The sequence below is a fragment of the Aspergillus karnatakaensis genome (assembly GCF_047715665.1).
Source record: "Aspergillus karnatakaensis strain CBS 102800 unplaced genomic scaffold BJY04scaffold_90, whole genome shotgun sequence".
In the NCBI taxonomy this organism is placed as follows: Eukaryota; Fungi; Ascomycota; class Eurotiomycetes; order Eurotiales; family Aspergillaceae; genus Aspergillus; species Aspergillus karnatakaensis.
In genome coordinates, this window is record NW_027395802.1 from 28,730 (window position 1) to 44,197 (window position 15,468).

The 15,468-nt window shown below is 50.8% G+C and overlaps 4 protein-coding genes across 4 annotated transcripts; 3 read left to right on the forward strand and 1 right to left on the reverse strand.

Annotated features, from left to right (window-relative positions):
• The first annotated feature begins 112 nt into the window (after window positions 1-112).
• On the forward strand, window positions 113-2,397 carry BJY04DRAFT_171315 (putative serine/threonine protein kinase). Its single transcript, XM_073709241.1, has 2 exons — window positions 113-404; window positions 468-2,397. Exons 1-2 carry the CDS (start codon window positions 319-321, stop codon window positions 1,981-1,983), a joined length of 1,602 nt encoding a protein of 533 aa, XP_073564846.1. The 5' UTR covers window positions 113-318; the 3' UTR covers window positions 1,984-2,397.
• On the reverse strand, window positions 2,333-5,174 carry BJY04DRAFT_171326 (NupC/NupG family nucleoside CNT transporter). The gene is made up of 4 exons (XM_073709242.1): window positions 4,500-5,174; window positions 4,118-4,441; window positions 2,770-4,042; window positions 2,333-2,712 (listed from the first exon to the last, which is right to left on the reverse strand). The coding sequence occupies exons 2-4, from the start codon at window positions 4,429-4,431 to the stop codon at window positions 2,443-2,445; spliced, it is 1,857 nt and encodes a 618-aa protein (XP_073564847.1). The 5' UTR covers window positions 4,432-4,441; window positions 4,500-5,174; the 3' UTR covers window positions 2,333-2,442.
• A 247-nt stretch (window positions 5,175-5,421) lies between these two features.
• Window positions 5,422-7,922, forward strand: BJY04DRAFT_202737 (putative CECR1 family adenosine deaminase). The gene is made up of 2 exons (XM_073713258.1): window positions 5,422-6,070; window positions 6,131-7,922. The coding sequence occupies exons 1-2, from the start codon at window positions 5,947-5,949 to the stop codon at window positions 7,732-7,734; spliced, it is 1,728 nt and encodes a 575-aa protein (XP_073564848.1). The 5' UTR covers window positions 5,422-5,946; the 3' UTR covers window positions 7,735-7,922.
• Window positions 7,919-15,342, forward strand: atg2 (putative autophagy regulatory protein Atg2). The gene is made up of 4 exons (XM_073713259.1): window positions 7,919-8,662; window positions 8,745-13,904; window positions 13,954-14,883; window positions 14,946-15,342. Exons 1-4 carry the CDS (start codon window positions 8,501-8,503, stop codon window positions 14,961-14,963), a joined length of 6,270 nt encoding a protein of 2,089 aa, XP_073564849.1. The 5' UTR covers window positions 7,919-8,500; the 3' UTR covers window positions 14,964-15,342.
• The last annotated feature ends 126 nt before the right edge of the window (window positions 15,343-15,468 follow it).

Below are 15,468 nucleotides of genomic sequence, written 5' to 3' on the forward strand. Positions count from 1 at the left end.
TGAATGGTTGATCTCGCATATTGTTCTCGTCTGAGCCTGCTTCCGAGTTCGCATTAACTCAGTTCTAACATGGCGACCAACCTCTGCGGCCGACCGGCTGAGTCGAGTCCAATCAACACACTGCCCAAAAAGGATAAAGTGGTTTTCGCGTGCCGACCTCGACCACCGCGTCCTGGACAACACCCTCGACAGGCATCAGCCCTTACTTTTACAGCTGAGCCTGCCGTTTACCATGAAAGGGGTTGACGACAATCTTCGGTAGTCATTTTTCCAGACTATTTTCATTCTTTTGACCAAAAAGACCCAAGCCGCCTCAAGATGCACCACTCTCAGTTGGCGCCACTGCCCATCGACTTACCTTTTCGAATAGTCTCCAAGACATTCGGCCAGGGCGCTTATGCCAGGTATGTCTCCTGTCGACGTGTCTTACCATGCTACAAAAGCTGTGCTGATATCTTATTTTCCAGTTTGAAAAAAGCGTGCCCTCTGAACGCCGACAACCCGGTCTTCGCCGTCAAGTTCATCAACAAAGACTACGCCGCTCGTCATGGCAAAATTAGCCCCCGACAATTGCTCATGGAAGCAACAGTACATAAACACATTGGCGACCACAATAATATCATTTCGTTCTTTCAGACCGGAGAAGATGGTGCGTGGCGATGGATTGCCATGGAGCTAGCCGAAGGAGGGGACTTATTCGACAAAATCGAAGCGGACGAAGGCGTGGGCGAGGACATCGGCCATATCTACTTTTCACAACTTATAAGCGCGGTGGGCTACATGCACTCGAAGGGAGTTGGACACCGGGACATTAAGCCAGAGAACATCCTCTTGACTGCGGATGGCAATCTGAAAATCGCAGACTTTGGTCTCGCAACACTTTTCGAATATAAGGGAGGAACAAAACTCTCTACCACTTTCTGTGGTAGTCCGCCCTACATCGCACCGGAGGTTATCACCTGCAGCACCCGAAACCAGGTAAAGGGTGCCGGATACCGACCAGACGTAGCAGACATCTGGTCATGTGGCATCGTCCTTTTCGTCCTCCTCGCTGGCAACACGCCCTGGGACAGCCCTACAGAAGACAGCTACGAATTCCACGAATACGTTACAACCCACGCTCGCACATCAGATGAACTTTGGCAGAAACTGCCCACGGCAACCCTCTCCCTCCTCCGCGGCATGCTCAACACCAACTCCGAGGGTCGCTTCTCCCTTGAAGACGTCCGCCGTCACCCCTGGTTCACGCGCCAAAACAAATACATCACCCCGGACGGCCGCCTCCGCGACCCCATCAAAATCGCAACTTCCATGTTCGAGTCCCTCCATATCGACCTCTCCCAATCCATCACCCGCCCCATGAACGGCGGCTCCTTCGGTCCCGACAAAATGGACATTGATATCGGCGACGACAGCCACGCCGACCTCCGCATCTCCTCTACCCAACCTGAAGTTCCCCGCGGCGATATGCTTATCGACTGGGACGCGCCACATCTGACAGACGTCTTCTCCTCCAGTCAACCAACCTCCAAACCACCCGTCTCAACTACACCACCCGACGGGATATTGGAGGACGAACCCTCCATGTCGCAATTTTCTCAACGCCCCTCTGTTCCATTAACAAGAACCCAAAACGCCCAGCGCTTCCACGATATCGTCCCTTCGCGCTCTCTCGCGCGGTTCTTCTCAGCTTGGGAACTCAAGCTACTCGTCCCGCTTATCTGCGAGGCTTTACACCGTCTTGGTGTTCCGGTCCCTACGGTCCCAGCCGTATCTCCCGGTGATAACTCCGCAATGATTAGAATCATCACCAGGGATGGGAGAATGTGTCCGTTACACGGGAAGGTCAGTATAGAGTGTGTTTCGGAGGGGTTATTCGAGATTGAGTTCTTGAAGGGTAAGGGCGATCCACTGGAGTGGAGGCGGTTCTTCAAGAAAGTTGTTGTGCTCTGTCGGGACGCGGTCTGTGTGCCGGAGACATAACCTGGGTTTGAATAGTTGGGTATAAGTACTCAATTGTTTTGTGATGATGGCTTCGTTATATGTCATGTTTGTTCATGTTATGCTCTTGTTAATGTTTGATGTTTGGTGTATGATTTTATGGTCATGTGGGTTGAGATGGATTTGTCGGGTTGGGTCACAAGGTTTTGAATCTCGTTGGAAACGACCATCACCGTCACAAGACAGGTGGTGTTTCTTATATAAAAAAAGAACTTGAAACATACTCCAATATCGATAATATCAGGGTATCGTAACTCTCGATTCGTACAAAACTCTCAAATCAAATCACTGCTATATGAGACGAGATACCGTAGTCTCATAAAATGGGTATGTAGATAATAGATCACATGGCATCACATCACATCAGAAACACCACACCGCACCAGTATAGAGGAGATAGATAATAAGACATGCAGTTAATGACTAGTGGCCCCAGGCCAATTAAATGTACTGCGACTCATCTTGAATGAGTAGACCGGCGATGGCCGCGGATGTGAAGGTACTGATAGCACCTGTCAACATAGCGCTGACAGCGACGCGGGAGACGTCTCCGGAACGGCTGGGTGCGAGCTGAGCAAGCACACCAATCTGGTTACCCAGGGAGCCGATGTTGGCAAAACCACACAGGGCGTAGGTAGCAATCATGCGGGAACGGGTGGAGAGGTTGTCGTATTCTGCGCCTTGGAGGGCCTGGTAGGCGACGAACTCGTTCTGTTTCAAACCAGTTAGTCATTTTCTAAGGTGATTTCGGCCGTGGAAGAAACTTACAGCAACAAGTTTGAGGCCGATAAGTCGGCCGACCTTCAGCATATCATCCTTGTCCATATCGGAATCACGTTCGCGGGAAACACCGAGAAGAAAGGCGATGGGGTAACAAATGTACCCAACAATGAGATCCAGGGTCAACTCGTGCTCTCCGTTGAGGTTTAGATAGCGACCCCACCAAGTGAGAAGACCGTCAATCAAACCAATCAGGGAGATGATGCAGAGAAGTGTTGCCGCGATCATACCGGCGATCTTGACACCCAACCAGGCACCTTTAGAGAATGCATCGAGGAGGTTTGCTGGTTTTTCTTCCTGCTCGTCGGGAATGACGACTCGTCCAGCCGTCAAGGTTTCTTCCGTCTCAGGATATCGGAGCTTAGAGCAGGCAAGAGACGCAGGAATACTCATCACACAGGATGAAATCAAGGCCTGAGGGTTAATGCCGAGTCCGATGTAGGAGACTAGCACGGAACCGGCAATGGTGGCGAAACCGGAGCACATGATCTGGTGAATTTCGGCCATGGTACAATGCGCAATGAAGGGTTTGATCAACATAGCTGATTCACCTTGTCCGATGAAAGGAGAGGCGGCTGCGACCACTGCCTCGGCACCAGAGACTCGCATGGACCAGAAAAAGAACACGGCGAGCTTGCGGATGAACCACTGCAGGACACCAATGTAGTAGAGGAGCTGGACAAGGGAGACGAAGAAGATGATGGCCGGAATGACCGAAACCAAAAAATATCCGTGGGTGGCAATGAAGTTTGGTGCGGTCAGGAAATCCACTCCCTCCTGTGCAAAACCGAGGAGCTGTCTAGCCAAGTAGGAGATGAAGTCGAAGATATCATAACCGGCTGTAGTGCGGAGGACGAAAAGGGCAACGATGAACTGCACCAACATGCCCACAATCACGGTGTGCCAGTTGATCATTTTCCGGTTTCTCGATGTCGCCCAAAGGAGGAAGATGCAAACCACGAGTCCGAACAGACTGACTGCGCGGTCCGCTCTGCTGTTGCCTGGGGCCTCCGCAGACGCAAAAGAACCGACGAGAATAGTAGCAATGGTCACTAATGCACCTCCCGGTATGCGGAGACGCTCAGGAATCAAGGCCACGAAGCGAGAGGCGGTGTTCTTCCACACCCATTTTACCGGCCGCATGATGATGGAGATTGGTACATAGACGAAAATGACTCGGAGTGTGATGGCGAGCCAGAGCAAGAACGGGATCAACCAACCCAAGTCATACCGATGAAGCACTAGGCCAGTAATCCACCACCTTCAAGCAGAAAAATGAGCCTCGGTCTAATAGCGAAAACCGCGAAATCGCGTTATAGATCGAGAAGCAACTCACCCGGTGAACAAAAGCCAAGTAAAAGCAAGTGCGACGTGCTTGAAATACCGCTTGTAGTATACACGAGCTCTTGACTTGAAGGCAGCTTTTCGTCCTCCAGCCTCAACATCTTGTCCACTCGGTTCACTGGTGTTGTCAACGGGATGCGACTCCGGAATCGCCCGTTTCTCACTGTATTCTTCCTTTGAGTAGCCATGACTGTCCTCTGAGCTAATCGCAGGCGCCGGTTCGGAAGGTCGCCTGATGGAGTCCTGTGCCGAGGTAGGGGCAGTATCCCTGGGAGACACTCCCTGCAGAACGTTCTCGTTCGTCATGATGGTAGAGCTAGAAGAAGCATCGTGTTAGACGAGCTTTGCCATTTGCAGGAAATGGTGATAGCTACCAGGACTATCTCTGGCCTGAACTATAGAGTTCGCGACCAAGGTGTTGAAGACTGAGAGAGAGGCGGAAGATCGACAGCAGCTGACAGCAAAGGAAAGCTCGAGGAAAGGGCGAGTTTTAAGAAGCCAAAGGACTTCGGTGTGCCCCGTAGCTGCGAGATAAGACAACAGAGCTAAAATTGATTGGCAAAGCAGCAGTTTTGGCGCGTTATCTAGAAAGGCTCTGAGTCTGTGCGGGGAGAACAAAAAATTTCCTCGTGGTGACTGGAGCCCTGCCCTCAAAGAGAAACCTACTCCGGAGTAGTGTGCAAAAGCAGTTTTGGCCACCCACTGGGTCCGATCGTCTGATTCGACTACACTCGTCCACTCAGCTGGTTCTGCCTCTTCCACTCAGCTTCTAGAAACTCTCTACACAGCATATTATACAAGGATCACAGTCCTAAGCTGCAGGGTTGCATCAATGTGGCCAAACTCAGTCCATCCTCGACGTTCTTTTGATCTCATGGCCGGACTATCAGTGGCCAATCGGCGTTGATCTTACGAGAGATCGGCGATAAGAGTGTTACAGCGCTAACGTCGAGTCCGGGCTTGCTCGCGCCTGAAGGATTCCGCCGGGCAGTGGCAGGTCGTGTCTTGTTGGATAAGGATAAGACGCGACTCCGAGTCGACCGTCCTCGAAAAAGCAACTGATCTTGTGTATCACTGTATCCTGAATCCTGATATCGCGATTAGGGCTGGGTCTTGGCTCGGCGAACGCCGTGTGGCTGATTCATGTATGATAAGCTTCGAGTGATGGTCGTGCGATCATGCCGTCCAGTGCTGCCCTGGATATTGATGTTGGAGGCTGTCCTCAACAGATATGGTCCGCTATCAGCAACGAACACGCTGAAAAGCAAACTGTGGACCAGAGGAACACACAAACCTCGCGACCTGAATTTGTCGGAAAGCTCGCGTAGCTCTTGGCGGGAGGAAGTGCTGCTTAGTGCTCTGCAAAGCCAAGACGCTTGGGATTTAGGACCTCACGCTAAGGCGCGCCACATCGTTAAGGTTACATCCACCACATCGGCCCTTCCGCCTCCAACTGTCCTCCCCTCACCTGGATGCGAAGTCCATGTTCCGCTGTTCATAGACAGTTGGGATCATTCATTGAGAAAGAGTTGTTCAATTAACGGTTTCTCCTGATAAGAGAAGAAAAAACCGGTTCCGGAAATAGTGGGGTGGCCGTTTCCAGCTCTGCGTGGCCCGGTCATTGATAAATGATAACGGAGCCTCTGCCAAGGCCGGCCTTTTCGCCCGTTTCTTCGAAGCTCACGAGATCAACCATCAACTGGAGTCTCATCTCCGAAGTCTGGACACTACCGGCCTGCATTATTTCCAAACGGTCTTCATCCCGCGTTTCAAACCACCAATAGCATTCGCCAGAAAAGAATCAGCCTTGGTTGACAGATAATGGATGCGGAGAGTAGTTCATGGGAGGCCGACGAGGGTGTCCCACGTGCTGACGACCCCTTCCTCGAGCGCTTCCAGGCTGGTCGGCTTTCTTTGATTGAACGCGAGGAATCGCAGCGGCATGGTTCGACCTCCATACCTTCACTCGCGCTCTCCCGCTAATGATTGTCATGCATGCTACCAGATGCCAACCTATTGAACGCTTTACCACCAGTAGCCAGCAAAGCATGTCAAATTGTTTCCCATATTTGTGCACATGAATTGGCCCAGCTTCAAGATGGTCATCAAACAGACGCCGTCCCGCATCTGAGCCTCATATCGGACAGCGCTAAGCAACGGTTAGAAAGCTCGGATCTTTGGCAGATTGTACGACATCTGCCCAAAGGGTCTCTCCTGCATGGCCATCTGCCGGTCATGGTTGAAACGGATTTCCTTATCGACCAAGCTTTTGCCACCCCTGGTATTTACTTATCTGCCCCAAGTCCACTAGTAAGCCAGGGTGACTATCAAGACGCCCCGGTCCTCTTTCATTATCGTTTTCAATCCACCTCCAATGCGGAGATCACCGACGAGCCTGCGTTATGGTCGAAAGATTACGAGTCGTCGACTCTAGTCAACCTGAAGACTGCCGCGGCTTCTTTCCCTGATGGTGGAGAGGCAGGCTTTCGTGCGTGGCTTAAAAGCCGTTGGTCCTTACAACCGTCTCTTACTGGACAGGGGGGAAGAGCGATCTCAGACCTCTTCAACCGCTACTTGCCTATCATTAATTCGATTTTTCACTGTGAACCTATATTGCGGACATCTTTGCAACGTATATTCTCGCAGCTAGCCGTGGATAAGATAAGGTATGTGGAGTTCAGAGTTGCTTTCACCTTTTCGTATACCCGAGAAGGCAGTGATAGTACCGAGCAAGATTATACAGCCTGGTTCGAGGTCTTTCAAGAAGAGTTAGAACGCTTCAAAGGCTCGGAAGATGGGAAGGGTTTCTATGATGCGCGGATAATATGGACAACCATGCGCAACCTATCAAACAAGGATATAGGCCTAAGCATGAAGCAATGCCTGCTCATGAAGGACAAATTTCCGGACTTAATTTGTGGTTTCGATCTTCTTGGGCAGGAGAGTCACGAAAGATCGTTGAACGATCTTTTGCCAATCCTTTTCTGGTTCCGAGGGCGCTGTGCCGACGAAGGCTTTGAGATTCCGTTCATGTTCCATGCAGGCCACTGCCTGGGTGACGGAGACCAGGCAGACGACAATCTGTTTGATGCAGTTCTGCTGGGTACTCGAAGGATCAGTCAGGGTCTCTCGCTATATAAACATCCGTTGCTCATTGATGTCATCAAATCGAAAAATATCTTGATCGAATACTCACCAAGTTCGACTGCTTCCTTCGGGCTTATAAACTCCATCCAGGCGCACCCACTTCCGGCTCTCTTATCTCGTGGAGTGTCCGTAGCCATCAGCAACGACTCCCCGGGGATTCTTGGACTGGGACCGAATGGCCTCTCGCCAGTGTTCTATCAGATTTTGCTCGCGTTTCGCAGCCTCGGACTCACCGGTCTTACCACGATGGTGGAAAACTCGATCCGCTGGAGCTGTTACGAGGATGTGTCTTCAAAGGAGTGGACAACAGGCATCCAAGAAGGCATTCTTGGGGAGGGTGCAAATGCTTCTCGGTTGCGCGAATTTTATACTGATTTTGACAAGTTCTGTGAGTGGGTTGTGCAGACTTTTGAAGCAAAGTATGGCAGTGAACAAGGAGATAGTCTGGCGTCGGAGGTCTGAACTCCATAAACCATATTTATATACGACCTCACCTGTGGCCATTTAACTTATCTTTCTGTGAGATATCTGCTGCCTCAGGCATTAATGACGAATGCTTTAGTTACAGAATAGGAATAACTAACTATAGCTCTTTGGACAGCTTAGTCATCGCTGTAGCATAACTTTATGCTACTTGCAGATGAATGGATTTTTGTTCCTACTGCGAGCATTCCCAGCCAGTGCGGACAGCTTCAAGGAAGATATGTCTACCTAAGTAGTCGTAATACTCAAATTTCGCAAATTCCGGACCGCTTGTTGTCGTCTGCGTTGACGTTGGTTTCGTACACCGAGTCTCGACCCTCGACTCCACTCAGCACCAGTAGCCACCACTGGTTCCTTGCCCAAGAGCACAATCCTCCCCGTCATCTATAGCAGGCCAGAAGACTTTCTCGAATTGAGCTGTCTGCTAGCAGCTAGCAGTAACGGCTCACAGCTCTACCGCTCTCAAGACCACTACGTTCGTTGTCACGCCCAACATCTGGCTTTGTCTTCTCCGCCTGATCGCTGTCGCTCACTAGTGCCGCAAATCCCCCAAACGTCATTCCACCAGGCACTTGCTCAGCCCTCCCACTCGACCGCTGTCTCGTGGAGCTGCTGTTCGCGTCAGCGCTTTCCTTTCAACGGCACTTCTATTGTTATTCTGTGCTCAAGGATTCATGTTATGGAACCTATTCCAATGATATTTACCGTATTTTGAGTGAGCCCGGTCGGCTCCTGAACGCCCGTCATGTCCTACTTTCTACCATCTTTTGTCCAGAAGCGGCTACTCAAATATGCTCTATCTCGGCTCGAGCTCGTCGATACTGAAGCTTTAGATCTCGACAGCTTGGGGGTTCGCTGGGGGCAACGAAGCACGGTTGAAGTCCGGGACATCGGCTTGCGACTCGAGGTAAGTGGCCTGTGGTTTCTTCCCCGCAATTTCATGCGATTCACCGCTGGCATCCCATGCTAACCACTGTATTGCCTGAAAGAAACTAGCCACGCTCGCCAACCTTCCAGCATCGAGCAAGCTCCTCAGAGCTCGAATACAGTCCCTGAAACTCACCGTACCGGCCGATATCTACAGCAGCGGGATAAGCTGCGAGGTTAGTGGGGTAGATGTGCATTTGAGGCTGCCCTCGGAGAAGGATGTTGGTGCTACAAGAGAGACTGTCTTCTCAGCTTATCAAACCAGTCATGATAAGATTATTCCAAATCCCGCAGACCTCGCCCAGTCCTTCTTGCAGACCGAACCGAAAGAAGAGAAGGAGGAATTACAAGCTGCTATATCGTCACAGTCACAGTTGCTGCAGCGCACATCATCATCAATCAGTGATGATGAGGAAGAACTCGGACTTGGAAATGAAGCAGTTTCGTTACCGAGTTTTATCGCGGCATTTTTGAGGGGCGTTGCGGATCGCTTGCAAGTACAGGTCGAGGACATATCAATACGGCTTGATGTAGAAACGAAGCAAGAGGGCTCGATAAAAAGGCAGCCCGAGGACAAGCCGGACCTGATATCGGGTCTATTGAGCATTCGACAAATCAGTGTGGGTGCGGTCGCCACGGCTGCTACCTCGAGTGAACATCCATCACACGCAGGTAAACGACCAATATCCCTCTCCGATATCAACTTCGCCCTGGTCTCCGAACCTGTAGTCTTTTCCAACTATTCCCGCTTCACTGCACCCGGCTCTCCTTCCACCCCTCAGCCTTCGAAGCCGAGCCAGCCGTCGAGCCCTAGCGCATCGATTCCTCCTGCACCTTCGTCTGCTTCCAGCTCTACTCATGCTATGATGCAATCGACTATTTTTGAATCTCATCACAGCGTCACGTCTACTCCAGAGGGGCATAAAGGCTCCTCCAGGCTTGAGGAGTCGTCTTATACCCACGATGGCAGGTTTTCTGATGCTGATACGGAGGGGGCCAGGAGCCATGGGTCACTGGAAGATTCGCAAGATATGTCTGAGGAAGAAAGACTCTTGGATAACCCGGCATACCTTGATTCCGTGATAGATTCTCATCTTCAAGATGATGATCTAGACAGTCTCGACAACCAACCTCCTGATTATTTAGATCTGCCGGATACGGATGACAGTACACCACGCCTACAAAATTCAGGGTTACAGGCTTCGGGGTCGGAATCTCAAGGTATAACCCCGAGATCTGATCTTAAAATGGCTGTGGCAGTCTCGGAACCCAATGTACGAGATATCCAACAACCACACCCAACTCGTGCAGCGCAGTCCTCAACCCCAAATCTACCAAGCTTCAGTGGCGTGACAGAGAATGCCGGACAAACACCACAGCAGATCGCGTTGTCCCCGTACGAAACAGACGGGTCGGATTCCGCTTCCAGCTATTTCAATGATGAACTCTCAGAGTCAAAATTGTTCTCCAACGAGGAAGCACAGAGCATGTACATGAGCGCTATGAGCCACGGTTCCGACTCCAGAAGCTTTATTCCAAGTATCCCGGGAGCGTGGGATTCACCCGAAGCTACGCTTTCCACACATGCTACGCAGCGACCTCATGCTTCGAGCCACCAGATTGAGTCCAGTACCGTTGGACAGGAAGACCAAGATACAACCCCTATATCGACTCCCAAACCTGCGGACCACCCAAAAACGTATCCATCGGGTTACGGAGGTTTAGACGAGCCACATGAAAATGATTACGAGTTGAGCGACAAGCAATCCGAATCTCCTCTAAGCTTGAACGAAATTTCGGATGTCACAAAGCGGCTGCTTATTATTGACCGAGTCACGATATGGGTACCCGCCAAACATGACAGAGAACATCAAGATCCATCCGAATCCATTGATACGGGGTCCGAGAGCGACAGCTTCAAGGATTCCACGGCCCATTTGGCGTGGTCTCAGGCTAGGGATAAACTAGTGTCCTCTCTCAAAACTTCTTCTTCGTTTCGAAGCCACCGCGACTCGACTGACATGGCTTTTGCCGGGGAAAGTACCGATATCAAGCCTGATAAAACGCAAGGCCCAACGTCGCCGAGAAGTGACAATGCCATTCACATTGAAATTTCGTCCATAGACATTCAATTTGATATCGCCCTCGGCTGGCTGGCAGTCAAATTTGGTCAAAGGGTGCTACAGGCCTTTGGTGATAATAGTCAAACCGGCAAGGCCCCAAAGAATAATGAGCAGGATCCACAGTCTTTTAGTCTTACGCTGAGCAGATTCTCTATCAAGTTCGTTGAGCTAATTCCCGAGCATCCCTATGTACCAGGCAAGGAGCAAGCTCTTTTCACTGCCATTCCGGGCTTCTTGCATGATGATATCATTATACAGGCAACAGCTTCCGGCTTCAGAGTTCACTATTCGAGCATAAAAGATACGGCCAAACTATCTGCCCATGTATCCAAATTCACGTTCGGATTTGCATCCGAAGATTTGATTTCTTTCAGTGAAGACATGAAGATGCGCGAATCCACAAGGGACATTGGGTCCCCGACGGGTGATGATATAACCCTTTCTTTGAGCAAGTCGCCCGGTGCAGCTACTTTCAGTATCTCCACGCTTCCACTGTGTATCAATCTGAACACGCAGCGATTGGAAGAAGCGATTGGATGGTTTGGAGGATTGAGTACTATCATGGAACTTGGCAGCTCAATATCATCGATAGCCGGCAATAAAACACCAAAGAAGGATGTGCCGAAGAGAGCTCGTGGGGTCCACTTCGAGGGCACTTCTTTGCCTCCTCCAAAAACCTCGGTCCGGGGCACTCCCTGGAAGGTAAATGTCCGGGTCGGGGGATTGGCGTTAGACGTAGCGGGAGAAAATCACTACCTTACATTGCGAACAACAGCCGCCAAAATCGTCAGCAGATCTGAAGCGTTGGCACTTCAGATAGACAAAGCCAAGCTTAGCGGGCCGTTCTCGCATGATGACTCCAAAGATGCTCCAGCAGAAGTCATCTTGAAGAATATACGTGTGGAGTTCTTGGACTCCCCCAAAGAAACAGACCTTGACCGGCTTCTATATCTGATCACACCCTCGAAAGACAAGTACGATGAAGACGATGATATCATGTTAGACACCCTTTTCCGGCAACGGAAGCAGGGATCTGTTCTTCGTGTCACGGTTGCAGGGGTGAATGTCAATGTCACCCACATTCCTGACCTGGGGCCGCTTCAGCAGCTTGGGGAAGAGCTGGGGAGGCTATCCAACGTTGCCAAGTATCTTCCTGAAGACGATCGTCCGGGAATTCTCACGCTAGCGCTGATCCGAGAGTTTGAGGCTCAGTTGCACGTTGGTGGAAAGGTTGGTATCGTCACCGCGAACCTCGGAAAAGCTGAAGTCGCCCACATTAGTATTCCCTCGCTTGTGGCAGCTCAGGTTGGGTCAGCTAAGGTTGTCAGAAATTCCGATGAAGAGCTTCTTGGAGCAGCATTGCCTTCGGAGGCAGCCCAGATGCCAGCACTGATGGCTCGTTTCATTGCTGATGAGATGGACCCTACGATCAAAATCAAGCTACACGGCTTGCGCGTCGAATATACAATCCCGTCCATGACTGCGCTTCTGGGCATCAGTGAGGAGATGACGTCGGGAGACGTTGCTTCTAACATGGCTTCTTCTTCAGCGAATTTTGCAGAACTACAGCCGCCAACGAACCACAAGGAAGACAGCTCTGTGGCTTTGAGTAAGCCTACAAAGCTAACAGTGGCTTTGCGAGACTGCGTCCTTGGTCTCAACCCTCGCGGGACCGTCGCCAGAGGGCTTGTCGTGCTAAGTGATGCTAGCTTTGGTGGCACTATTCACGATCTATCCTCAGAGGCTCACCTAAATCTGCGGAAAGCATCCATTATGATCATCGACGATGTGAGCAACGTCGGCTCGGGCACCAACGTACCAAGGTGGAATGCACTAATTCCGCAGAGCAACCAAATCCAGTCCTTCATGGACCTGGGCTATGTATCCGTCTCGTCTATCTCCTCAGCCACGGCGACCGTGAAAATAATGTCCCTAGCTGAAAATGGCACCAAATCTCTTGATGTGGAGATTCGTGACGACCTGCTGATCCTTGAGACGTGCGCTGATTCGACGCAAACCCTCATCAGCATAATGAACGGACTTCAACCACCAACGCCCCCAAGTCAAGTCACTAAGTACCGGACAGAAGTTGTTCCAATCAATGACATGTTGGCTTCTTTTACTGGTGACGCGTTTACTGCAATTCAGCCAGAAGACACGCTTGTGGAAACCGTTGACAGGGCTGACATACCAGAGCATGATGAGCTTGAATATGTCAGTGACTTTTACCCACATCCTCTCAACGATAGCACAATTTCTGGGTCCAATGAGTTTGGCGACAGCTTCCACTCGCAATACGTTGTGTCGTCCAGCGTCTCTGAGCTTGATTTCAGGGACGACCATTTCACGCAACAATCATCGGTCGGGGGTACAGCACACAGGTGGGATTCGACGCAGAACACGTATGGACTATCCGACGACTCGAAGTTCCGCAACAGCCCTCTGAGGGTTAGAATCCGTGATGCCCATGTTATTTGGAATCTCTTCGACGGATACGATTGGCAGCGCACGCGAGACACAATTTCGAAGGCTGTCAAAGACGTGGAGAAGAAAGCCACCGAGCGTCGGACCCGAGCTGGAAGCAGAGCATCCCCTAACTTTGACCAGGACGAGGACGTTGTCATCGGCGACTGCCTGTTCAATTCAATCTACATTAACATACCGGCTAATAGAGACGCCAGTGATCTACGCGGTGACATTAACCAGGAGATCAATCGCAATATTGATGATCTGATTAGCGAGACTGGTAGTTATGCGACAACAAGTACAATTACCACAGCCAGGAACAAGTCACCTAGTATGAGAGGGAGAAAGCTGCGATTATCCCGAAGCAAGGCTCATAAAATGACCTTTGAGCTCAAGGGCATTTCTGCAGATCTTGTCGTCTTTCCTCCTGGGTCGGGGGAAACGCAGAACTCGTTGGATGTGCGGGTGAAAGAATTGGAAATCTTTGACCATCTACCCAGCTCAACGTGGAAGAAGTTTGCCACGTATATGCGCGAAGCAGGTGAAAAGGAAACTGGGACCAGTATGATGCATCTCGAGATTCTGACGGTACGACCTGTATCGGAACTCGCTGCATCCGAACTCGTCCTCAAGGTAAGTAGAGACACATTTGTTTTGGTACCAATTGTTCTGACAAATTCAGGCAACGATACTTCCTCTACGTCTCCACGTGGATCAGGATGCTCTCGACTTCCTCAGCCGCTTCTTTGAATTCAGGGACGACTCAGCTCCCGCCCCCGGCCCTCCTCAGGAACCACCGTATATTCAGCGAGCGGAGATCAATGCCATACCTGTCAAGCTCGACTTCAAACCAAAGCACGTCGACTACGCAAGCCTCAGATCTGGCCGCACTACGGAGTTCATGAACTTCATGATTCTAGACGAGGCGGATATGGTGATGCGACACGTCATCGTCTATGGATCTTCCGGATTTGACAGGCTGGGCCAAACGCTGAACGACATTTGGATGCCAGATGTCAAGCAGAACCAGCTCCCCGGCGTCCTCGCCGGCCTGGCCCCGTTCAGGTCCCTCGTCAATGTCGGGAGTGGAGTCAAAGATCTGGTTGTTGTTCCAATGCGAGAATACCGCAAAGATGGCCGTATCGTGCGCAGCATCCAGAAAGGCGCGCTCGCCTTCGCCAAAACAACATCCAATGAGCTTGTGAAGCTGGGTGCCAAGCTTGCGATTGGGACTCAAACCGTGCTTCAGAGTGCAGAGGAAATGTTGACCACGCCCGCCGGCCAGCTAGCAGGAGACGAGGACGAGGAGATCGACGAAGAAGCGACTAAGAAAATCTCGCTGTACGCCGATCAGCCGGTCGGGGTGGTGCAAGGCCTTCGAGGAGCGTTCCGGGGATTGGAGCGCGACCTGCTCCTGACGCGAGATGCGATCATCGCTGTCCCGGGGGAGCTGGCGGAGAGTGGTAGTGCTAAGGCTGCTGCGCGAGCAGTTCTGAAACGCGCGCCGACAGTTATCCTTCGGCCAGCGATTGGTGTTTCCAAGGCCGTCGGACAGACGTTACTCGGAGCAGGCAATTCATTGGACCCGAGCAATCGCCGCAAAATTGAGGATGTAAGAATAAGCTGCCGGCCCGATGGCTGTGATGAGAATGATTCGCTGACGTTTGATTCTAGAAATATAAACGGCATTAGATTTGATTTGACGGACAGCTCAGCTATTTCAGCCATTTACACTGGTTATCATCATCATGGAAAGATTCCCCTGGACGCGAATTTTTTATTGTTAATTTCCTTTTGTTTGTCTCCCTTCATACAGGCCGGAACTTGAGATTGAGTATGTTGGCTGGAAGGAACTATTTTCTTTTAATTTTGGCTCATGATGACTACGACGACGAGCGATGACATGACACTATTTTCACATTCCTCTTTAGCATTGTTTCAGCATCATTGGAGTTGAATTCCATCGCATCAGATTGAGGCTCAAATAATACGAGGCATACTAGCTATTCATGACATTTCTCTCCCTTTTACGTATGAAATGTGATCAGTCGACCAACGGTCAGCAAAGCACGGCCGACAACACACACCCGCACGATTAGAGTTCAGGAACTCTGCAGGTTAATGCATGACACGTCCTCTAGGCTCTAGCTAGTCCTTCGTAGCCGAAAGAAAAAAGCAAATTGCGCTGAAACCCCGT

Coding starts and splice junctions, on each gene's coding strand:
- BJY04DRAFT_171326 (XM_073709242.1), bottom strand. CDS start 4,431: ATGACGAACGAGAACGTTCTGCAGGGAGTGTCTCCCAGGGATACTGCC. Junction 4,043..4,117: donor ACTTGGCTTTTGTTCACCGG/GTGAGTTGCTTC, acceptor TTCTGCTTGAAG/GTGGTGGATTACTGGCCTAG. Junction 2,713..2,769: donor TCGGCCTCAAACTTGTTGCT/GTAAGTTTCTTC, acceptor GGTTTGAAACAG/AACGAGTTCGTCGCCTACCA.
- atg2 (XM_073713259.1), top strand. CDS start 8,501: ATGTCCTACTTTCTACCATCTTTTGTCCAGAAGCGGCTACTCAAATAT. Junction 8,663..8,744: donor ACATCGGCTTGCGACTCGAG/GTAAGTGGCCTG, acceptor ATTGCCTGAAAG/AAACTAGCCACGCTCGCCAA. Junction 13,905..13,953: donor CATCCGAACTCGTCCTCAAG/GTAAGTAGAGAC, acceptor TGACAAATTCAG/GCAACGATACTTCCTCTACG.
- BJY04DRAFT_202737 (XM_073713258.1), top strand. CDS start 5,947: ATGGATGCGGAGAGTAGTTCATGGGAGGCCGACGAGGGTGTCCCACGT. Junction 6,071..6,130: donor CGAGGAATCGCAGCGGCATG/GTTCGACCTCCA, acceptor GCATGCTACCAG/ATGCCAACCTATTGAACGCT.
- BJY04DRAFT_171315 (XM_073709241.1), top strand. CDS start 319: ATGCACCACTCTCAGTTGGCGCCACTGCCCATCGACTTACCTTTTCGA. Junction 405..467: donor GGCCAGGGCGCTTATGCCAG/GTATGTCTCCTG, acceptor CTTATTTTCCAG/TTTGAAAAAAGCGTGCCCTC.